General features: G+C 42.5%; 2 protein-coding genes across 7 annotated transcripts in view; both read right to left on the bottom strand.

The window, feature by feature from the left end:
- Positions 1-20,186, bottom strand: part of LOC134617400 (uncharacterized) — a 42,882-nt gene extending 22,696 nt beyond the window's left edge. For 2 of the 6 annotated variants that reach the window (XM_063462629.1, XM_063462626.1), the window contains exon 1: positions 6,589-7,056. In XM_063462629.1, coding sequence (XP_063318699.1) covers positions 6,589-6,720 — 132 coding nt within the window. In that variant the 5' untranslated portion in view covers positions 6,721-7,056. Of the gene's footprint in view, positions 1-6,584; positions 7,059-19,898 lie in introns of those variants that run through there. The other 4 variants (XM_063462630.1, XM_063462627.1, XM_063462628.1 and 1 more) reach the window with 4 other exon arrangements.
- Positions 12,059-18,823, bottom strand: LOC134616849 (uncharacterized). Its single transcript, XM_063461890.1, has 2 exons — positions 18,556-18,823; positions 12,059-14,481 (listed from the first exon to the last, which is right to left on the bottom strand). The coding sequence occupies exons 1-2, from the start codon at positions 18,811-18,813 to the stop codon at positions 12,274-12,276; spliced, it is 2,466 nt and encodes an 821-aa protein (XP_063317960.1). The 5' UTR covers positions 18,814-18,823; the 3' UTR covers positions 12,059-12,273.
- Positions 20,187-24,148: the final 3,962 nt, after the last annotated feature.

The following is a 24,148-nucleotide window of genomic DNA, read 5'->3' as shown; positions in this document are numbered from 1 at the left end:
CAGCCAGACTTTGACCGCTTCACCTTGGGCATTTTTAATCTGTAGCTCTGCTCTAAAAGAACATATGTACCTGGACCCGCCTACTATCCTCAGAAACGTAAAATGATTGGCTAGAATTGGCTCAGGAAAAAAAAGCACCGAAATAAAGCACCGAAATATGCGCTGCTTTTCGGTCTGGTTACTACCGTTTATGTCAGAACCGGTGCCATCATGGCACCGGACACCGGTACCCATCCCTATTCATAGCTGAGGTGGAGTAGTGGGTTAAGGGTGTGGTGTGAAGGAGGCTGACCAGAACACATGAGCCGGTAGCTCAGGCTGAGGGAAGAAGCTGAAGCATCCCGACAGCACTGTAATTAGAAAAGCATGATTGGAAATAAAGCCTGCAATGATCTCCAACGCTGTGGATACGGGGTCCTCACTTTACAAGTGATGCTGAAACCCAGGCGTTCTCGTACCCAGTCCGTCATGTGCATGGAGCAGGCAGCGGTGCACCAGCACCAGCAGTTGGAGGACAGGCTATGGTGGACCCTGGCTCGCACACACCCTGGTGTGGCATTGTTGAAGAGCGAGTGGGTGGATGTTAGGTAAGTGCATGGGGACATAAACAAATATCCCATAGGCTGTGGTTAGCTCACACTGGATGCATCCCTTAATTCTGGTGACAGATTGGCTGGGGTTTAATAACCTGTTGGGAAAGTGTGTGGATGCGTTCATGACCTCACCAGAAAGGGAAAGAAAATCCACTGGTCCCAGTTAAGCATGTCTGTGCACCAGCACCCAGAGCGATGTTAAAGCTGAGTGAAAGTCAACCGCAGCCTAACAGAAAGACCCTGAACTTCAACAGGTAACCAAGGCAGTAATGAGCAGTCAGGTTTCAGCCTCGATTTCTACCCGTTCATGTTTCTAAAATAAAATCCCTGTGTTGATTTTGTAAGTCTCTTTGCGCTTGTGCTTTGGTTTTTGTGTTTGCTTTTGCATTTTGTCCTCAAAGCTGATTTTTTAAATCAGCAAAAATGAGTATGTGTAAAGCTTTGAGCAAGTGTGATGGCTAGATGACTGGGTCAGAGCATCTCTAACACTACAGCTTTCATGTTCCAGGTCTGCAGTGGTCAGTATCTATCAAAAGTGTTCCAAAGAAGAATAGTGGTGAACCAGTGACAGGGTCATGGGTAACCAAAACTCACTGATGCACAAGGAGAGGGAAGGCTGGGCCGTGTAGTCCGAGCCAACAGATGCACTACTGTAGCTCAAATTGTCAAAAAGTTGCTGGTTCTTGATGTGTACCGTAAACCTACGGTATTTAAGGTTTGACTCTCATCATCCACTGGAGCACAAACTGGGTGTCATCAGGACGCTACAACACAGAGCGAACACCATCCCCACTGACACAGCGGACAGGGAGGCAGAAGAACATCAAGAAGGCCCTGAGTAAATGTGGTTATCCCAGCTGGACTTTTGTCAAAGCTGGAAAGGCTCCTAAAGAAAGCTCCAGCCGATCCAGGAGAGAAGGACAACCGCTGCCTAAGAGAAAACCTGTAGTGATCCCGTACGTGTCAGGAATATCGGAACAGCTGAGACGCATTTTCTAAACACCGGGTCTCTGTGGCTTTTAAACCCCAAAACACGCTGCACCAAAAACTGGTCCACCCCAAGGATCGGGTCCCCCGACACAAACAGAGTAACATAGTGTACGCTGTTAAGTGCAGGAGGATTGCCAGGATTTATACATCGGGGAAACCAAACAACCTCTGGCTACAACACAGAAGAGCTACCTCGTCAGGCCAGGACTCTGCAGTCTATTTACACCTACAGGCCAGTGGACACTCTTTCAGTGATGAGGATGTACACATCCTGGACAGGGAGGAACGCTGGTTTGAGCGCAGAGTCAAGGAGGCCATTTACGTGAAAAGGGAAAGACCATCTCTGAATGGAGGAGGGGGCCTAAGGGTACATCTGTCACCATCTTACAATGCTGTGATTGCAGCCATTCCCCAACTCTCTGTGAATGGTACTCATGGACATTGATCAGAGGTACATTGTGCAAATGTACTGTTTATAAGATTGGGGAAACCTGCAGTCAGCTGAGACTGAAGAAGTCACTCGGATGAGTGACGAAACATTTCTCCTACTGAAAACTCTATGTCCAGATGAACAGAATCAACTTTTTTGGGTTGGTAGAAGGTGGCCAGATAGGTCACGTTTTCTTTTACATAACATTGCTGGGTGCATGTGTGTCATTTACCTGGGGAACAACTGGCACCTGGATACACAATGGGAACAAAGCAAGCTAGAGGAGGAGCTGTGTGGCGCTTTGGGCAATGTTCTACTGGGAAACCTTGGGTCATGTTACATTAACATGTACCACCTGATGGCAGCAGGTTAAGATGTCCTGCCACAAAGCAAAAAGGGTTCAGGAATGGTTTGAGGAACACAACACTGAGTTTGATGTGTTGGCTTGGCCGTAGCAAATACCCCATGTGGAATCATCTCCAGACATTTAGTTACTTAATGTATGAAGAAATAGGTTTCACATTTCAGTGAACTTAACCGCACTTTAGGACTGTGTATAAAAATGTATCCAATTCCTCAGCGTTTAATGCAACATTTTTGTTTAAATCTTTAAGTTAAAAATTGACACCTCCATATTTATAATACCAGAAAATTAGATACACATCAATTAGATTAGATAGTACATCTAATCTGGGGGTTGTGTACAATTAGATAGTACACAACCCCCACCTGGAAAAAAAGGAAAAAAACAGCATCCCAAAAAATATTAATGTAACTACAGTTTTCTGCTGTTGCATTATTTCCCATTTTAACAATTTCACCCCTGCTACACATTCCAGTACACTGATCAACTTCAAACCCTAAACTTACCAAAATGACAAAGTTGGCTTCTGTTTTCATTGACCTGCACGAATGTTTTTGATTTAACACCATTCCTTTAAACATTTGATGTTTATTATGATTAATTTTTGACATCTCATATCTGAAGCAAATGTTCGGTTCAGGTCACTGAAACTTATTGGTTATAGACTGGAAACACAGCATTCATTGAAAAGTAACCAATGTTTACTGCTTGAGAAGAAAGATTACTAAGATAAGATGGCATTTTCATTATCCCATATTTGGAAAATTCCTTTGTTAAGGCACTTTAAATATTACTAATAATAATTGTAAGCAAGTAAGTAAGTAAGTAAGTAAGTAATAATAATAATAATACTAATAATAACAACAACAATAATAATAAAAATAATAATAAGCGGACACATTTATCAATTCAATGGAGTTCAATTCAGTTTTATTTATATGCGCCAAATCACCACAGCAGTTGTCTCAAGAGGCCCAAGGCCTTATACAACACGCTCATATACTCACCTGTCCATAACTGTACACTGGGATGCTGTGAATCATTGTGCATCATCCCTGACAGGTGACTGACTTGCAGAAGTGTCATTCTTGCCTCACTATAATATAGCTCTTTATGTTGTACTATTGCTAAATGTAAGTTAGATGCTGCTAAGATAACTTTTCTATTCCCCTTTGTTCATTAGTACTGCTGTAATTTTGATGTAATATGAACATAATTAATGTAAAATAATGGAAATATTATTGATGTTATATTGACCCACATTATTATTGTAGGGTGTTTATCTAACAAAGCACTTTGAAGTGACTACTGTTGTTATTCAGTGCCTGTGACCCTGATAACAATAAGCAGAAGAGAATCGATGAAGTGAATTTAATTAATTTTGGAAGTCACTATTTAATGAAATTCATGTATACATTTTACATCTAGAATTTGCATTGGCAGTGGCATGGTGGTTATTACTGTCACTTCACCTTCCTCTGTGGGATCTGCATGTACTCCCCGTGTTTGTGTGGGTTCTCTCTGGCTTCCTCCCACAGTCCAAAGACATGCAGTTAGTAGGGTTAGCTTATTTGGTGAATCTAAACTGCCCATAGGTGTGAATGTGATTGTGAATGGTTGTATGTCTCTCTGTGTTATTCACAGCTTTAGTGAAGGTTACAAATGATCTTCTTATGGCCTCTGACAGTGGACTCATCTCTGTGCTTGTCCTGCTAGACCTCAGTTCAGCGTTCCATACTGTCGACCATAATATCCTATTAGAGCGATTGGAACATGCTGTAGGTATTACAGGTACTGCACTGCAGTGGTTTGTATCATATCTATCTAATAGACTCCAATTTGTTCATGTAAATGGAGAGTCCTCTTCACACACTGAGGTTAATTATGGAGTTCCACAGGGTTCAGTGCTAGGACCAATTCTGTTTACATTATACATGCTTCACTTAGGCAGCATCATTAGAAGACATAGCATACATTTACACTGCTATGCAGATGACACCCAGCTCTATCTGTCCATGAAGCCAGGTAACACACACCAATTAGTTAAACTGCAGGAATGTCTTAAAGACATAAAGACCTGGATGGCCGCTAACTTTCTGCTTCTTACTTCAGATCAAACTGAGGTTATTGTACTCGGCCCTGAAAATCTTAGAAATATGGTATCTAACCAGATTCTTACTCTGGATGGCATTACCTTGGCCTCCAGTAACACTGTGAGGAACCTTGGAGTCATTTTTGACCAGGACATGTCCTTCAATGCACATATTAAACAAATATGTAAGACTGCTTTCTTCCATTTGCACACTATTGCATTGAGGCAACTGTTGTTGTGATTTGGGGCTGTATAAATAAAATTGAACTGAGCTGAATTGTGTTAGCCCTGTGACATAATCATCTGTCCTGCCCTGGTGCTTATTTCATGACGTGCAGTTATGTAAATATGGAAATCAACAGTCACCCTCATTCTTGCTCCCTCACACACACCGACATACTGGTGAGCAAAGTTGGATCCATTCATGACAGAAATCAAATATGTCCGTCCTGTTTCTCGCTGAAACTATTATTAATTTTGCAGTGACCCTGCTTTAACTCGCTGACTGATACAACATCTGCCAGTTTGAATCAATATTCATGGGTTTGTTTTCCAGAGTTCATGTCTGGCCTGCAAGGTCATCATTCTGATCTGCAAAACTCTTTTAGCAAAATGTGACTATAGCCTTTTTACAGCTCTGTTACAGGTGTGCTCTTAGCCATGAGACACAATACTCATTGACCAGTATACCAAAACACAATAATGTCATGGTTATGGAGAATCCAGGACCCAAGATGCAGACTCCAAAGCACATTTACATAAACAAAAACATTTATTTATATGAGGCAGCGATTCCAGAGAGCTGAGATGAAGCAGAGTAAAATGATCCAAACTGGAACACACAGGCTGACAAACAACACAACAAAGAACTGAGGAAAACTAAGGGTTTAAGTACGTACACACGTATGTAATCGGACATAATATCATGGAAAACCTGATAAACAGAAACTCTAATAAATAGCAGACTATGCAGAAAATATAACAATGAACAATACTGCAATATGACTGCATGGGTTGAAGACCCCGGATTATTGCAAATGAAGCCTTCTGCAGGACAGTCCAGAGTTTTGCTGCACAAAGTATATACAGGGAATAGCCTTTCACAGTAGCTCAGACTTCATCTGTGCAACAACTGTTAGCAGCTGTCAACATCTGCTTGCCTCTCACAGAAGCTTGAGCAGCAGGATGTGACGGTTTATGAAAACATCAGATCCTCCTGATACTGAAAATGATTTCTTTAATCTGTCAAATGAATATAGTTTCTAATACACTACTGAAGCCATATTTATTGAGCATGTCCTGATCGTAGCATAGAAATGTAGTCAGTACACGTGCTCCTGCGCACATTCAAAATAGCATTGTTTCTTCTTCAGTTTCTGAGGACAGCCTGGACGGTCATTAGTGGTGTGGTGGCGCTCTGCTGTAATCCATGCCCCTGGACACTGCCTGTCTAGATTTGAACCAGCAGACTTTTGGATTATTGGTAGACCTCACTGACCTTTGTCAGCTGAACTTTAGATTTAAAATATATTAAATCCACGACATGGAGTTATATTCCCTGTATAGTGAATTCCCTTGCAGTCTCTGCCCCCACATCAGCAGCTGGAGACAGCATTATGACGATTACTTAATCAGACACCTCTGTGTGTGTGTGTGTGTGTGTGTGTGTGTGTGTGTGTGTGTGTGTGTGTCTATGTTTTGAGAGGATTACACAGCAGCTTTAGGCATCATGTGTTTTACCAAAGATGAGTTATAAATGGAGTCATGATGCTGTTGCACTCGGTTCTAGCGTTCCATTTTCTCCTGTTCTGCTCTTTGTAGTTAAATTCTAATGAAAAATACAATTATCCTCCTGGTTCTACTGCGTTCTACTGCGTTCTACTGCGTTCTGTCAGATGAGTGCTGTGCCAGCAGTGTTATATAAGACAGTATTCTAAACTTGGGCAAAGCACCAAAATCGTGACAGATAAGCGTGCATACAGAAGCCAAGCTGAGCCAGAGCCTCGCGCATACACCTCGTTCACAGGCTACACGGTGTGCATCCACACAGCTGCAAACCCAGGAGGAAGACGCTGTTCGGCTTTATTATTCAATGTTGTTGATTGGTTTATTTACCTACCAACAGCTTCCAGCACAGCAGCCAAAACGAGATCATCTCCAGTCGGCCGCGGCGCGCGCATTCCTCTCCACCGCTCCCCAACGGCAGCGCGAGCAGCCAGGCGGCCACTCTCTGGCGCGAGGAGGGACGCATACAAGCTGGCGGCTGCCGCGAGCGTACGTGTATGTGGTGGAGAGAGATAGAGAGAACGAGAGCAGCGGGGGGGAGAGAGGCAGGCTATATCGACCTGAGCTAGTGTGTGAATTAGAGCAGAAGAGATCGATTTTTATTGGCAGACTCTTGCACATCTCTCTCTCTTTTTACTGTATGCCTGGTTCCGACCCCCCCTATCTGCGCCCGCTGCATCCGCCGTTCACGCCCCCCAGGCTCCAACACTGTAAAAGATAGCTATCTTAGCAAGTAGGCTAGGCCTGTGGGGATGTACAGTTAATATCTACTGCTAGCCTCACGAACATAATCTTTGTTTGTGTATGTTAACTGTTATGTGAATTGCTTTAGACTGCGAATTCATAATTTACTGTTTTTTAATGGATTTTATCTAATTACTTAATTTATTTAATTTTATGTAGGTAATTACATTATAACTATAAATTCTGCCACATATTATATTCACGTCATTAAACACTTTCCTTATGCCTTTGAGGACTTGACAGGTAGTTTCAGGTCATGCAAAAACAACTTTAATTTGTACATTTATGGTCATTAGAGTTAGAAAGCAAGGTAAACTAGGCTACTCTCTGTCATGGTCCCTGGGTCTATGTGTTAATAGACCTCTCTGCATTTAATCATGTCTGTTATTAACCTCTGTCTCTCTTCCACAGCATGTCTTTATCCTGTCTTCCTTCTCTCACCCCAACCAATCACAGCAGATGGCCCCGCCCCTCCCTGAGCCTGGTTCTGTCGGAGGTTTCTTCCTGTTAAAAGGGAGTTTTTCCTTCCCACTGTCGCCAAAGTGCTTGCTCATAGGGGGTCATATGATTGTTGGGCTTTTCTCTGTATGTATTATTGTAGGGTCTACCTTACAGTATAAAGCACCTTGAGGCGACTGTTGTTGTGATTTGGTGCTGTATAAATAAAAGTGAATTGAATTGAATTAAATTGGGTTTTGGACCCAAACTCTTAGTTTTTTATTCTTAGTGCAGAGTTTCCTGTTTTTTTCCATATTTATTTACATTTTCAGTTTTTGGTTTCTCATCTAGTTCTGTTAAGTTGGTTGTATTTTATTCCTTAAGTCCCTGCGTATTGCTTCCCTTGTTTTTCCATCTCTGTTTTCCTTTTGTGTGAAGTCATTCATTATTTACCTTGTTCTGTCATCTCTCACATTTTACTTTTGTAAGCATTTCTGTCTGTGTCACGTGCTGACTTGTACTTCCTCATTTCATTTGGTCTGGTGTCTGCAGCTGTGTTTCCCAACTGTTCCCCCTCCCATCATTATCGTATGCATAAATTTTCTCAATTTCCATTTGTCCTTTGTTGAGTTGTCCCACATAGCTGTGCTCTCCCTAGTTTCCCCAGGAATTGCTGTCTTCAGTTATTCCTTAAGGCTTTTGGATGTTTTCTCTTTTTGGACTGTGAGTTACTTTTGTCAATTTGGCAGTAAGCACCTCTGTATACTGCATTATGCTTTTGGGTGGGTAAGCCACCACCACACTTCACACAGCTAAATCTGACACTCCCATTGGCTCCATGTTGTTAATCACAAGGTGTTAGCCAGTAAGCATGGGTTACAACCAGATCCTCATTTGTCACATCCAGTTCCAAACACCAGAATGGTGCTGGCATAAATGCTCAGCGCTAGGCTTCATATCAGGACACCTTTGGGTGATGTCACACTGGCTATGGCCATCTTTTATTTACTGGTTTTGTGATAGAGGTTGATAAATGTTTAATAAGGAGTTTAAAATGTTGTTAGATAGTGTTTGAATAAATTAATGTAATACTGTAACTTTTTTGATGTGATGTCACAACATATCACATTTGCTTCTTCTCATGTTTTATTTTATTGTATTTATTCTCCTATGTCTTTCTCTTGTTCATTAACTAACTTGTAAATTACTTTGGTCAACTTTGTTGCTTTTAATTGTGCTATAGAAATAAATTGTGACACTAACAATTATAGTAAAATAATAAAATAAAGAAAAAAAACAAATTGAAATAGATGTTGCAGTTTACTGTCCCAATGTTGCAATTCCAGCAGAAGTAATGGCTAAAATAAAATCCCACAGCAGGAAAATTTTTAACACTCTTATATCGTCTGTGTTTGTTAGAGAGCAAGTTAGTGAATGAGGTGAGCTGAGGTAAGTTCAATTCAATTCAATTTTCCACAGAAGAGGTGCCTGAGAGCAAAGGCTCTGCCTCACATACCACTTTTAAATATCATAGGAACCATCGGTAAGAGAGCACTCTCAGACTGAAGTGCTCTGTTGGGGTGATATGGTACTATGGTACATACCTCATCCCCGGCTCCTGTCAGGATTGGTCTGGTAAACGCCAGATCGCTGGTGAACAAATCTTTTATTCTGAATGACTTATTCACCTCCTGGAGCCTGGACTTCATGTGTGTCACAGAGACTTGGCTTAACACTGGTGAGTCCGGTATTTTATCTGAACTTTTACCAGCGGGTTGTTCCTATTTTAACACACCAAGGACATCAGGGAGAGGAGGAGGTACGGCGGTTGTTTTTAAAAAGGATTTTAAATGTAAACTGTGTTTTACAGCCCTCGTCTTCCAGCTTTGAGCTCACGTGTTTTGAAGTTAATCGCTCTAACTCTGTGCTCTTTGCTGTTATTTATCGTCCCCCTAAATACAATAAGAATTTCATAAATGACTTTTCAGAATTTCTAGCTGGGATTATGCCCAACTACGATCACATTCTTATTGTGGGAGATTTTAATATCCATGTCTGCTGCCCTGATAAACCTCCGGTGAAGGAGTTTTTAAGTCTTATTGACTCTTTTAATCTGGTAAAGTCCGTACCTGGTCCCACACATGAACACGGACACACACTGGACCTGGTCCTGTCACACAGTCTACCTGTGTCTAACGTGGAAGTGACTGACACTGCTTTCTCTGACCATATGGCTGTATTATTTGATGCTGTGTTTTCACGCACCACAGTTCAAACCAGCACTCCTGTTCGCCGCTGTCGGATTATTAACCCTTTTACTGCTGCCCAGTTCTCCTCTGCTTTTAACCAGCTGTCTATCCCCGCCGATCGTACTCCCTTGGACACAGAGAACCTCAGCTCCTGGTTTCAATATTCTTGCCTTACTATCCTGGACTCTGTGGCACCATTAAAAACCAGGAAGCCCAAGGCTAAAACTGACCCTTGGTTTAACGACGCCACTCGGGCTGTGAGGAGGGAGTGTCGTAGAGCTGAACGCAGATGGAAGAGGGACAAACTGCAGGTGTCTCTTCAAATCCTAAAGGACTGCTGGCGCCTCTATCAGGATACAGTCAAAGAGGCTAAAAGAAAATATTTCTCTAAGATCATTTCCTCCAACAGTCACAATCCACGTGTGTTATTTAAATCTATTGACTCAGTCTTAAATGCTCCACAAAGTGGCTGTTTGGAGGGCTCTCATAAACTGTCTAATGATTTTATGTGTTTTTTCATTGAGAAGGTTGCAACCACGCGGGCTCTCATTTCTTCCCCTGAGTCTGACCCCTCTGTCTCGATCCCTTGCTCTGCTGTTTTTAACCAGTTTGAGCCTGTGACTCTTTCTTATTTAGAGGATGTGGTCGGCCACCTGAGGCCCTCGGGTTCCCCAAATGATCCTGTCCCACCACAATTTTTTTAAGGAGATTTTTCCTAGCATAGGCCAGGCTGTTCTTACTGTTATAAACAGCAGTTTAATATCTGGTGTAGTCCCTGCTAATTTTAAGCATGCGGTAGTACAACCCTTGCTTAAGAAACCTGCCCTGGACCACACTGTGTTGGCTAACTACAGGCCTCTCTCCAAGTTGTCCTTTATGTCTAAAATCTTAGAGAAAATTGTACATTGCCAATTGATGGATTTTTTAAATGAGAATGGTATCCTGGAGGTCTTTCAATCAGGTTTTAAAAACTTTCATAGCACGGAGTCAGCACTCTTAAAGGTTTTTAATGATATCCTCCTTACCTGTGACTCTGGTAATCATGTTGTTCTTGTCCTCCTTGACCTAACAGCTGCCTTTGACACTGTAGACCACAACATTTTACTGTCTCGCTTGCACCATCTTGCAGGCATTTGTGGTACTGCTTTGAAATGGTTTAGGTCTTATCTTTGTGACAGAACTTTTAGTGTTAACTTTTTAGGGTATGAGTCCTCCTCTGCCTTTCAGTCTGGGGTCCCGCAGGGCTCAATTTTAGGGCCTCTGCTTTTTTCATTATATTTACAGCCCCTGGGAACCATCCTCAGAAGGCATGGAATATCCTTCCACTGCTATGCTGACGACTGTCAGATTTATCTGCCTCTGAAGCAGAAAGAGGCCTTCTCTATTAAGCCCCTTCTGGCATGTCTAGAAGACATTAAATCTTGGATGTCCCTAAACTTTCTAAGATATAATTCAAGCAAAACTGAGGTGATTCTGTTTGGTCCCAGTGGACCTTGTGAACCCTCCGCTATTGACTTGGGACCCCTGGCAGAGGGCATGTGACACAGTCTGACCCTGATTTTATTGTTTTAATCTAATGTGCTGATTTTATTGTTGTAATTCTAATTATCATTTTATACTATTTTATTATTGTTTTTGCTATTTGTGCTAATTTTATTATTTTAAATGTCATTTTAATTATCATTTTTATTTTTACTTTATTTTTAAACTTATTTAATGTATCATTTCTGGCATGTCAAGTGTACAGCACTTTGTGTTCAGCTGGGACTTGTTCTAAAAGTGCTATATAAATAAATTACTTGCTTGCTTGCTATGACATCTTGAAGTTAAGATGGGGCCTGATTATTTAAGACCTTGTATGTGAGGAGCAGGATTTTGAATTCTGGATTTAACAGGAAGCCAATGAAGGGAAGCCAAAACAGGAGAAATCTGCTCTCTCTTTCTAGTCCCTGTCAGGACTCTTGCTGCAGCATTTTGGATTAACTGAAGGCTTTTCAGGGAGTGTAGAGGCTATGTCTACGCTTGAAGCCACTGAGGTGTTTAATATGAGGGGTTGAAACAATGCCACTGTTACGAATGTGTTCCTTATCTTCTCTGCTTAAGCATTTATTGCTCACCATTGATTGCATTTGCCGGTCAACAGTTCATCTTAATATCCAACATAATCACAACAGCACAGCAGTCACAAACTGTTTGGGCCATCCGACCAACAACACCTGACCCTAATTAAATGTTCCTACCTTAAATGTAATCATTTACACACACAAAAAGTGACCTGATAATGAAATGTAATAACCCAGAAGTAATAAATGCATGAACTAGTTTTTCAGCGTCACTCTGAGACAGGATATTTGTAACTTTAGAGATGTTCAGAATCAGAATCAGAATCAGAAAGGGTTTTATTGCCAACTGTTGAGCAGGTTTACAACATTAGGAAATTGCTGCGGTACTTAGTGCAAACATACTGTCAGATAACGCTTAAATAGACATAAAAATAAGAATTAAAAGTGCTAAGTAGATAGATATATACATGAGTGCAGGTGGTGATCAGTGCAAACATGGGATGATGCAGTGAACACAGTGTAGGGTCATGTGTTAGTGGTGGGAACAGTCATATGGTTATTGTTCAGGAGTTCAACAGCAGAGGGGAAGAAACTGTTCTTGTGGCGAGAGGTTCTGGTGCGAATGGACCGGAGCCTCCTGCCTGAGGGGAGCAGGTCAAACAGACTGTGTCCAGGGTGAGAAGGGTCAGCTGTGATCCGAGCTGCACGCCCCAGTGTCCTGGAGGTGTACAGGTCCTGCAGAGATGGGAGTCTGCAGCCAATCACCTTCTCAGCAGAGCGCACAACACGCTGCAGTCTCTGTTTGTCCCTGATAGTGGCTCCAGTGTACCACACGGTGATGGAGGAGGTGAGGATGGACTCGATGATTGCGGTGTAGAATTGCATCATCGTCAGTGTTGGCAGGTTGAATTTCTTCAGCTGCCTCAGGAAGTACATCCTCTGCTGGGCTTTCTTTATGACGGAGGTGATGGTGGGCTCCCACTTCAGGTCCTGGGTGATGGTGGTACCCAGGAAGCGGAATGAGTCCACAGAGGTGATGAGGGTGTCAGTCAGGATGATGGGGGGGAGTGGGGCTGTGTGCTTCCTGAAGTCCACAATAATCTCCACTGTCTTCTGGGCATTCAGCACCAGGTTGTTGTGGCTGCACCAGGACACCAGACGTTCAACCTCCCTCCTGTAGGCAGACTCATCCCCGTCCGAGATGAGTCCAATAACGGTGGTGTCATCTGCAAACTTGATTAGCTTGACAGACTGGTGGGTGGAGGTGCAGCAGTTGGTGTACAGGGAGAAGAGCAGAGGAGAAAGAACACAGCCCTGAGGGGAGCCGGTGCTGATGGTCCGGGAGTCCAAGACGTTCTTTCCCAGCCTCACATGCTGCTTCCTGTCCGTCAGGAAGTCAGTGATCCACCGGCAGATGGGATCAGGCACATTCATCTGCCTTGGAGATGGCTTGCCTTGGAGATGGTCTGGAAGGATGGTGTTGAAGGCAGAGCTGAAGTCCACAAACAGGATCCTGGCGTAGGTTCCTGGGGAGTCCAGATGCTGCAGGATGAAGTGTAGAGCCATGTTGATAGCGTCGTCTACAGACCTGTTGGCTCTGTATGCAAACTGCAGGGGGTCCAGGAGGGGGGCCGTGAGGGTCTTGAGGTAGGAGAGAACCAGGCGCTCAAATGACTTCATGACCACAGATGTCAGAGCCACAGGTCTGTAGTCATTTAGTCCAGTGATCCTAGGTTTCTTGGGGACAGTGATTATGGTAGAGGACTTGAAGCAGACAGGCACATGACATGCCCGCAGTGAGGAGTTGAAAATGCCAGAAAACACTGGGGCCAGCTCGTTTGCACAGTGTCTGAGGGTGGCAGGAGACACACCGTCTGGGCCAGGAGCTTTTCGAGCATTCAGACTCTTAAACTGCTTCCTCACATCTGCTTCACTAATATGAAGAGTTGTGGTGGGAGAAGGTGGTGTGAAATCCTCCTTGGTGTGGGGTGAGGAGGGAGGTGTTGCAGGTGAAGTGTTTGATGGTGGTGATGGCTCTATGGAGGGGGGAGAGGTGGGGGAATGAGTGTCCAAAGTGTCTCTATTGTTGGGGCCGTTGGAGGTGTGAAGGCTGCTTGAAGGCTCGTCAAAACGGCAGTAAAAGTCGTTAAGGGTGTTGGCCAAGAGCAAGTCATCAGTGGAGTGGGGGGTTTTAGGCTTGTAGTTGGTGATATTCCTAAAACTTTTCCACACAGAGGCCGAGTCATTCTCTGAGATCTGCTGCTGCATCTTCTCAGAGTGCTGATGTTTAGCAATGTCCACTTCTTTAGTGAACCTGTACTTGGCCTCTCTGTAGCAGCCCCTGTCTCTGCTTCTGAACGCCTTACTCTTTTCCAGCCACAGCTTTTTGAGTTTAGGAGTAAACCAGGGTTTGTCATTGTTATAACTCACCCTGGTGCGTGATGGCACAATGCTGTCCTCACAGAAGTGGATATAGGAGGTGACAGTGTCCGTAAACTCGTCCAAGCTGTTAGAAGCAGCCTTCATTGTGTCCCAGTCTGTAGACTCCAAACACGTGTGAAGCTCCTCCACAGCCTCGTTGCTCCACAGTTTTTTAGTCCTCACGACAGGTTTGGAGAGCTTCAGCCTCTGTCTGTACGCGGGGATCAGGTGGACCATGACGTGGTCAGAAAGTCCGAGTGAAGCGCGGGGCCCCGCTGATCGTGCTGTAACAGTGGTCCAATGTCCTCTCCTCTTTTGTTGCACAAATGGAAGAAAGCAGTCTTACATATTTGTTTAATATGTGCATTGAAGGACATGTCCTGGTCAAAAATGACTCCAAGGTTCCTCACAGTGTTACTGGAGGCCAAGGTAATGCCATCCAGAGAAAGAATCTGGTTAGATACCATATTTCTAAGATTTTCAGAGCCGAGTACAATAACCTCAGTTTGATCTGAATTAACAAGCAGAAAGTTAGCGGCCATCCAGGTCTTTATGTCTTTAAGACATTCCTGCAGTTTAACTAATTGGTGTGTGTTACCTGGCTTCATGGACAGATAGAGCTGGGTGTCATCTGCATAGCAGTGTAAATGTATGCTATGTCTTCTAATGATACTGCCTAAGTGAAGCATGTATAATGTAAACAGAATTGGTCCTAGCACTGAACCCTGTGGAACTCCATAATTAACCTCAGTGTGTGAAGAGGACTCTCCATTTACATGAACAAATTAGAGTCTATTAGATAGATATGATACAAACCACTGCAGTGCAGTACCTGTAATACCTACAGCATGTTCTAATCGCTGTAATAGGATATTATGGTCGACAGTATCGAACGCTGAACTGAGGTCTAGCAGGACAAGCACAGAGATGAGTCCACTGTCAGAGGCCATAAGAAGATCATTTGTAACCTTCACTAAAGCTGTTTCTGTGCCGATTATTAGAGATAGGTTGATCATATTTAAGATTGAAGCATTAATTAATGGCAGGACTTCTTTGAGCAGTTTTGTAGGAATGGGGTCTAAAAGACACGTTGATGGTTTGGAGGAAGTAATTATTGAAGTTAACTCAGAAAGATCAATTGGAGAAAAAGAGTCTAAATTATGATCTATTGAAATATTGAAAGTAGCCGTACGTAATAATATAGATCTGTGAGATGTTATGAATATGTTTTTTTCTCCAATTGTTAAATTTTATTTGTGAAGAAGTTCATGAAGTCATTACTAGTTAATGTTAAAGGGAAGGTTGGCTCAACAGAGCTCTGACTGTTTGTCAGCCTGGCTACAGTGCTGTAAAAAAAAAACTATGGTTGTTCTTATGTTATTTACTTAGTGACGAATAGCAAGATGTTTGAACTTGCTCCTGCTCTCTGTCCAGCAGATCACATCTAAACAGACAACAGTGCACCACAAATCACTGGGTCACCTTGGATAAAGAGTACAGCTGAAAGAGAACAATACAGACTGAAGGGGAAGAGAGGGAAACTAGGGGGAGAGAAAGAGAGGAATGGGTGGTCGCTTTGCTGCCATGACGGGGAGCAAAACTGAGATTTAACCTTCAGATACAAAATTATTGTTAAACTGCAACTGGAGTAGATTGTCAATGTAATGAATTCTGGGTTTAATCTGGCACTAATCTGCTTTTAATCCCTTATTGGAAGAAAAGATTTTGTCTTTCAGGCAGATTTGGAAGTGATTTTTATATCGAAGTATCTCTACAGGCTACAGCAGATGGTGACATTAACTGGACGTAGTCTAATTGGCATCCTTCCCAGTGAGGAGGATGAGCCAAGAGAGGATCAGCTATATCCTTCACCAGAATCTCAATATTGTTTCCTATTTAATCTGTAGGAAACACCCACAATACTGAATTATTAACTAGGCTATAGGAGTGGATGTGAGTGTATATGGTTGACTATGTCTTTGAGTTAGTCCTCTTATGCCTGGGAACCTGCCTAGGGGATCGCTGCCCAGTGGCAGGTGGGATAGACTCCAGCTCCCCCACAACTCTAAATTGTTTGATTTGTGACTGAAATGGTGCAAAAGACGGGGCCGTAATATTTGTTGGTTTTGTTTGTCTATTTCCTCTGGCCTTTTCTGTTCTGTCTCATCTGTATCTTTGCCAGTATAAGTTTCTCTTTCAGTTACTTTTTTGATTTAATAGTTTTCTAGTTGTTGTTTCTGGTTTGCTTTCTTTTCCTTCTTATCCTGATTGTCTGCAATTTGTTAATTTCTTCCACCTGTGTCTCAGTTTATATCTTTCTCCGTGTCTTTGTCGATATATTTTGTTGTTTTACATTTGAATCTTTCATTTTAAATTGCTAACACACCAGAAAACACACAAGTCCCATTGGCTGATATGTTTCAAGGCATTTATAAATAAAGTAATGTGGCGACACTGATGCCTGGACTTCATCTTTGAGAGTACTCTTAATAGGCTACGTATATTCAAGTCACACATAACATCAATAAGAAGCGCCATCACAAGTCAAAGCACTTATTGTGACTTGCTAAACCGACGTGTACGGCTTTAGCTCAGGAAGCTCAAACCCTGAACCAAACATGCCAACGATTTTCTGTCCTGACAAATATCTCTATAGCACCACATCCAAAAATATATTGTCTACATCATTTCAACACAATTTCACAACCACAGATTATATTGGTTTTATATATTTAAAAATGCTTATCATGTAGGTCTTTGTACTGTGTATGCTCAGCTTTCATCTCTCTTACTTTAGGCCAGTCAGTTAATCATGTGATGCTTATTCTGTTGTGCGTCTCTGGACATTTCTTTTTCATTTATAACTGTTTTGGTATCACACAGTGGGCTGCTATTTGCATGTTGCATTTATGTGTAAGTTGTATGATATATAAATTATTAATAGTAATGAAACATTACTTGAGCTAAAAATGGTGTATATTTAACAAAATAGATTCAGTGCTGCAGTACTGATAATTACCAGTACAACTTTTGATGTGTCTGTAATGGTTCATCTACCAATACAGTGCCTAAAATGCAGTACCACTGAGGTCAGTAGGTCTCGACCATTCCAACTCACACTCCCACTGAAAAATTGTGACCTTATCTCATGAATTTCAGTCTGATCTCAGTGCAGTTCTAAATCATGAGATTGTGGGTGTCCCCCAGCAGCTCTATCCACCTGTGCAAATATGGTCTGTTCCTACTCTGATAAATTAAGGCCACCATGTGGTCACAAGGATTGAAGCTTCAAAACATCAGTCTACAAATGGAGAACACCATGGTGTCTATTATCAGGGATTTTTATAGCTACTCACTATAGAGGAACGCTGAGAGTTTGTGTTGGGAAAGTTTCAGTGACTTACCATTATTCTAAGTAGTAATTATTGAAGTTAATTCAGAAAAATCTATAACAGAGAAGTTTTCAGTGGGAGGAACGTTTTATCACTCATCATCCTCATCATTGAAAGAGTGTCCACTGGCCTGCAGGTGTAAATAGACTGCAGAGTCCTGGCCTGACGAGGTAGCTCTTCTGTGTTGTAGCCAGAGGTTGTTTGGTTTCCACGATGTATAAATCCTGGCAATCCTCCTGCACTTAACAGCGTACACTATGTTACTCTGTTTGTGTCGGGGGACCCGATCCTTGGGGTGGACCAGTTTTTGGCGCAGCGTGTTTTGGGGTTTAAAAGCCACAGAGACCCGGTGTTTAGAAAAAATGCGTCTCAACTGCTCCGATACTCCTGACACATATGGGATCACTACAGGTTTTCACTTAGGCAGTGGTTGTCCTTCTCTCCTGGATCGGATGGAGCTTTCTTGTTGACAAAAGTCCAGCTGGGATAACCACATTTACCCAGGGCCTTCTTGATGTGATGTTCTTCTGCTTCTCTGGCCGCTGTGTCTGTGGGCATGGTGAAGAGAGATGTAACGTCGTACGAGACCATGGTTTCATCTGCCTCCATCATGACATCTCTCACCTTCTCAACACAATCCAGGGTGTTCTGGATGTGGTGTTCAGAGCTGCCTACAGCAGGTTGAGGATCGAAGCCAGAAACTTAGAGATGTTATAGGTGACCGAGTTGATCATACAGACAATCGGTCTTAAACCCTGTTTGTGTATTTTCGGTAAACCATACAGACTTGGTGTAGACTCCCCTGGGTACACCCTGTGGTATGAGGTCCGGTCGAGAGCCATGTCTTGTTCTAACTGCTTCAGACAGTCTATCACCCTCTTCCTGTAGCCACTTCCTGGGTCTCGTTTCAGGGGCTCATAAGTATTTTTGTCACTGAGTAGTGACAAAATTTTCTCACGATAGTCTTTCTGGTTTAGCAAAACTGTGCACCTACCCTTGTCTGCTGGAAGGATGATAATGTTGTTGTCATCACTAAGTGATGTGAGTGCCTTCCTCTCCTCCATGCTGATGTTGGATGCCGGGGGCTTTGCATTGCTGAGGCAGGCCGAAACTTTTGTCCGTAGTTGCTCTGCTTCCATGTCTGCATATTGGTGTTTGAATTCCTGTTTCTGTGGCTGTGATAACTGATAACTGGCCTGCACAGGTAGCTGTTCTGCACTGTATTGGCACAAATTATATCTGTAAATTTCATAACAGTACTTTCAGAAAGACATCTACTGTGATGAAATCTATTCCCCACTGCATTTCTGTAAATAAATGCTATTAGTAAATGATCAGAGAAACAAGGGTTTTCAGGAAACACTGTTAAATGTTCAGTTTCTATGCCATATGTGAGAACAAGATCTAGAGTGTGATTAAATCTGTTAATAACAGATTAAATGTTGAGGCTGTCATTTTTAGCATCTACCTGAATGTTAAAATCACCCAAGTCTGAGAAATCAAAATCTGACTGAGGCCCAGGTGGACGATAGATATCAACAACAAAACAAAACAAAAACGTATTTTGATATTTCCAGCTGGGGTGGAAATGCGAAGCATCAGGCTTTGAAATGAAGTCAGACTCTGTCTGGGTCTTTGGTTGATTAATAACTTGGAGTGGAAGATTGCTGCCACACCGCCCCCTTCTGTCCCGTGAGGGTTCGAGGATTCTGACATTTATATAACTCGGGGGTGTTGATTCATTTAAACTAAGATAATCATCCTGCTGTAACCAGGTTTCTGTAAGGCAGAGTAAATCGATTGCTGATCAGTTATTCATTCATGTGCTAACAGAGACTTAGAATAGAGATCCCTAGTGTTTAAAAATCCACTAATACATAATATAATAAAACATCCAAGATTAAAAATACTGTATGAAAACTACAACAGTGGACACATTTTTTGTATTTTACACTCAGTTTCACTTCAGCTCTTTGTAACTTTCCTCTGCTCCACAGCTGCACTGTCTGTGCTTTTTATTCTGTATATATTTTATTTTATGTTTATCTTTGTTTATTTTATTCTTCTTCCATTAGCTCTGTTCCATCAACTTCAGTTATCAATTAAACACAGACCTACAATATAAAATTATATTCAAATACTACTTTTTCTCTTACACGTAAGGGACTTTTCAGCTTCACAACACTTGGGATGGAGTTCTTACTGAAAATAGAAAAATCCCTGGTCCCAACAAAGAATGATTTCAGCACCTGTTAGTTCACATTGTTGTCAGCATGCGATCAGGCTTTCAGAAAACTTTAAAGGCAGGCACAAAATTGAAGAAGGGCTGATTCTTACCTGCTTTTCCTGCTGTTGGAGTGCTGATTGTGGTTGATGAGACTACTCTGAAACTGATAAATGAGCTTATCTTTCTGCTTCTTTAACTCTTTCTGTTGCCCCTGATGTTATTCTGGTCTTTCCACGTTCCCTCTAACCCCGAGTCTCTCATTCTCTCGTCCATATATCTCACTGCCAGCAGGGTGCATTCTGAGTATGTGTGGGCAGCAGCCAATCAGAAAACAGCAGCCTTTGCGACACTGGTGGCACACACATGTTCAGCCTCACACTCTCATACTGACTCACTTTTTACAGGCTACATAGCAAATGATGCTCTCGCTGTCTCTCTCTCTCTTTCTCCAACAGAGAGAGAGAGAGGCACATCTGTCATCTGCTACTCTCTCATCCAGCCAGAGGATTTCTGTATGCTAAAACTTGATAATCTCCTGGCAACGCATGGTCCCTGCAACGCTGAGATTTAATGTTTTTTATGTTCAAAGTTTCTTTGCAGTCCTTGTGCTTCATGTAAGGCTTGAAAAAGCTGGTACTTGCGTGCTGGTTTCTATGTAATGTTGGGTTAAGAATGTTATATAATCTCTGATGTCACGTCAAGCACATCAATGGAGGGTTTTTTTTCTGAATTCAGAATAGTAACAGAGAGTGTCAGCCAGGCCTCAGGATGGAACATGAAAATATCAGTGATATGAAATAAAACATTAAGCTGTCACCATGATGAAAGTGTCCTGAAGGAGTATATAGTATAACCAACACACCACAGGCCCTTTTCTGTGTTATTCTCACAATATCAAGCATCTGAACTGGATCTTATGTATGAACTGAATTCCCTTTATTGTCATTGTACACAGTACAACGAGATTTAAAGATAACTTCTCTTTAAATGCAAACAGTAAAATAAGAAAACAACTCTAAGTACTAATGTGTTTCAGTTCCATCAGAGATGCAGCACTGATAGCACTGTTTACTCCAAAGGACATAGAAACATTTTCCAAAAAGAATTTCACATTTCAATTAATCTGACCACAGAACAGGTTTCTACTTTGCTTCAGTTCATTTTAATGTAGTTTTCTCTGGTAGCTCGATCGTAGACATGCCCTCAATAAAATGTTAAACTAGGGACGATCGTGGCTCAAGAGTTGGCAGTTCGTCTTGTAATCGGAAGGTGGCCGGTTCGAGCCCCGGCTCCGACAGTCTCGGTCATTGTGTCCTTGGGCAAGACACTTCACCCGTTGCCTACTGGTGGTGGTCAGAGATACGGGCGGTTGCCCGGGGCGGCATCGTGGTGGGGGGCGGCATCACGGGCATCGGCAAAAAAAAAAATTGCTCGTACTCATGCTGCCAGCGCATATTGGGAATGGCATAGGCACCGATCGGTTTTCTATCGCCCATTTGCTGGGAGTAAGGGCGCCCTCCGTTTGCGAGGTGCCCCTGCTGCTTGCGGCACAGGGAGGAGAGGGCGGGGCGGCGGGGGATTCTCTGGCTGGCTGGAGCAGCGTCTAATAACCAACTCGCAAAATAAAACAAAATAAAAACAAACCAACAAACACGAAAACAGCAGACATTATGATACAGACTTATAATTTGCACCGATGTTTTATCGAAATTCTATAAGTGAGCGCGAGAGCCCTCGGTGCGCCTGCTCGCTGCTGAAGTCAAAGTAAACTTTATTGTCATCTCCGCTACATACAGTCCAGTATATAGAGAGACGAGACGACGAGGCTCCAGTTACAGCAGTGCAAGTAAACAAACAATAAATATTTAAGAGTAAGAAAATAAATATACACTTTAGGACCAGGGGTAAAGGGATCAATAACAATTTAAAATGTATATTTTATATTTTGTTGCTTTAAAGTCTCACACACAACCCGTTTTTAAAGTTTAAATAAAGAGAAAAGAAGAGGAGTGTAGCGACTTCCACAGTCGCTAGAGGCCGGGGACTGAGCCTATTTGCCTGACGCGCTGTCAACTTTACGCAATAATGCGAGAGGTGGAATTGCTTGTTTGTTTATTAAAGTGCTTGAAAAGTTTACAGAGCAATGTGATCGGCTCGCGATTCAAACTCTTAAAACATCACAGCTCTAATGCAACAAGGGGAAACTCGTTGTGCTGCGGTCAACAAAAACTACGGCTACCCAGCCCTCCTCTCTGTCAAAATCAAACCAGTGAAAGACAGACTGACAACGCCCTCTTAATGTCACCGCTAGCACCCACGTGACTCCCGTTACACATCACCATAGCAACCAAACAAATGAAAACCCAGTGATCATTAAAATTCAATACATTTAATTATGGCTCCTACAAGGAGAAGCGAGCAAAAGCTACAAGTAAGCAGCTGTGTGATTGGATAATGGCAGGTCATGTATCCTAAAACATTAAGAATCAGAATACTTTCTTAATCCCTAAGGAAATTATGTGGGTTACAGTTCCTCCAAGAAGAAATGGTAAAAATAGTAACAGTAACAGACTAAACTCCAAACAATATATACAATAATATAATATTAATTAGTCAGTGTCAATTGTTGATTTGTCCTGTTCTCATTGTATGACGAATTATGATGTCTGTTTGGTAGCCGTTTGCATGCTATGCATACTCTCTCTCTCTTCATATGTGTGTGTGTGTGTGTGGGGGGGGGGGGGGGGGGGGGGGTGTAACAGGCTAGGACCGCCACTGGTCAGAGGGCCCGGTGGCGCCAGTGTCCGGCAGCCTCGCCTCTGTCAGTGCGCCCCAGGTCAGCTGTGGCTACAATGTAGCTTGCCATCACCAGTGTGTGAATGTGTGGATGACTGGATGTGTAAAGCACTTTGGGGTCCTTAGGGACTAGTAAAGCGCTATACAAATGCAGGCCATTTACCTTGATCAAAATTTAAGCAGAATACCAACTGATAAACTGTATGAACCTGTGGACACTTCTTGGTCCAGACGTGCAACTGCAGATGCTTGTTTCAGTTGGCCAAACAGTTCCTGGTGACGATGGCCGTTTATCAATGTCCAAGTACGTGAGTACGTACTCCCGTGTGTTCTCGGTGAGTACGTACTCGCCGAGAACACACGGGAGTACGTACCCGCTGAGAACGCGAGCACGGACTTGCGATATGTACAATTGGAACACCTGCGTACGTGATGTCACAGGTCCGGAGTTTTCACTGCCGTCCCCTCTTAATTTAACTGTGAGTAACATGTTATGAAGCTTAACTTTAATCACAGCCAAACCGGTTTACTCAGGGACAGATAAAACACTGAAATAAACCAAACATTAACATTTAGAAGTGATCTAAGTGACTTATATATCATTTTTAACCTCAGTAGTGAAACCTCTATTAATAAAAATAGTGTACATGTACATACGTGTACATACCTTAATAAAAACAAGCAGGTGAGATGTTAGAACGCTTTTATTTCTATTCTAGTGGACACTCAATACTATAGACAGCTGCTGGAGTTTCTTTAACCTGAGTAGTGAGAAGTCCGCGGGGGGGGGGGGGACGATGTGCCGGGAGTCCGCTGTTGAGTTTTGGACGAAATGCATTCTGGGATATATAGCTGTCCCAAGTCCACACCGATGCATGCTCGATAAAACGGGCGGATCGAGAACACATCCGGGACTTTTTCGCGTTCTCGGCTTGATGCGTACTTCGAATTGGAACAGTACTTGGTCTCCGACTGATGACGTATCACGAGTACACGAGAACGCAAGTACGCACAAGTACGCATATTGATAAACGCCCACCAGCTTCTTCTGGTCCTTGCAAAAAAGTGTTCTCAAAGGCCGGGGGAGTTGTCTCAGCAAGGGAGATACCATGTAAGCCCATCCACTGTGGAATGGTTATCATTTCTCAGTCAAAACACCTGAGTTACATAAGCACACACATCCAGTACCCCAAACACAGTACCAAAGAAAATATCCAGTACCCCAAACACAGTACCAAAGAAAATATCCAGTACACCAAACACAGTACCAAAGAAAATATCCAGTACACCAAACAAAGTCAGAACTAAATAAATAAAAAGGCCTTTGCATTATGTAAAAACATCTTCACTGTCCATTATGTAATTTACAATGTTTTGGTCTATTTGATTATTTTATAGATTACTCAGGTAGATTCTTTAATACGGGATCCAAAAACCTAAAAATAAAAAAAAGAAAAGAAAAAAAAGGTCATATTTCCAGGATATTTGAGTCGTTCTCCCTCCATTAGTTTGGATTTTATAATACATTTGAAATGTGAATCACAAAGATTCCTTTGGCTGTGCA

The sequence above is a fragment of the Pelmatolapia mariae genome, linkage group LG18 (genome assembly GCF_036321145.2).
Source record: "Pelmatolapia mariae isolate MD_Pm_ZW linkage group LG18, Pm_UMD_F_2, whole genome shotgun sequence".
In the NCBI taxonomy this organism is placed as follows: domain Eukaryota; kingdom Metazoa; phylum Chordata; class Actinopteri; order Cichliformes; family Cichlidae; genus Pelmatolapia; species Pelmatolapia mariae.
Note: the sequence above shows the minus strand (reverse complement) of the source record. Positions and strands in the feature narration are given on the sequence as shown.

What these genes read in the sequence shown, in the direction of transcription:
- LOC134616849 (XM_063461890.1), bottom strand. Translation starts at nt 18,813, where the DNA reads ATGAAATTTACAGATATAATTTGTGCCAATACAGTGCAGAACAGCTAC. An exon ending in CATCCTTCCAGCAGACAAGG is followed by an intron (nt 14,482 to 18,555) that starts GTAGGTGCACAG and finishes GTGCAACAAAAG; the next exon opens with AGGAGAGGACATTGGACCAC.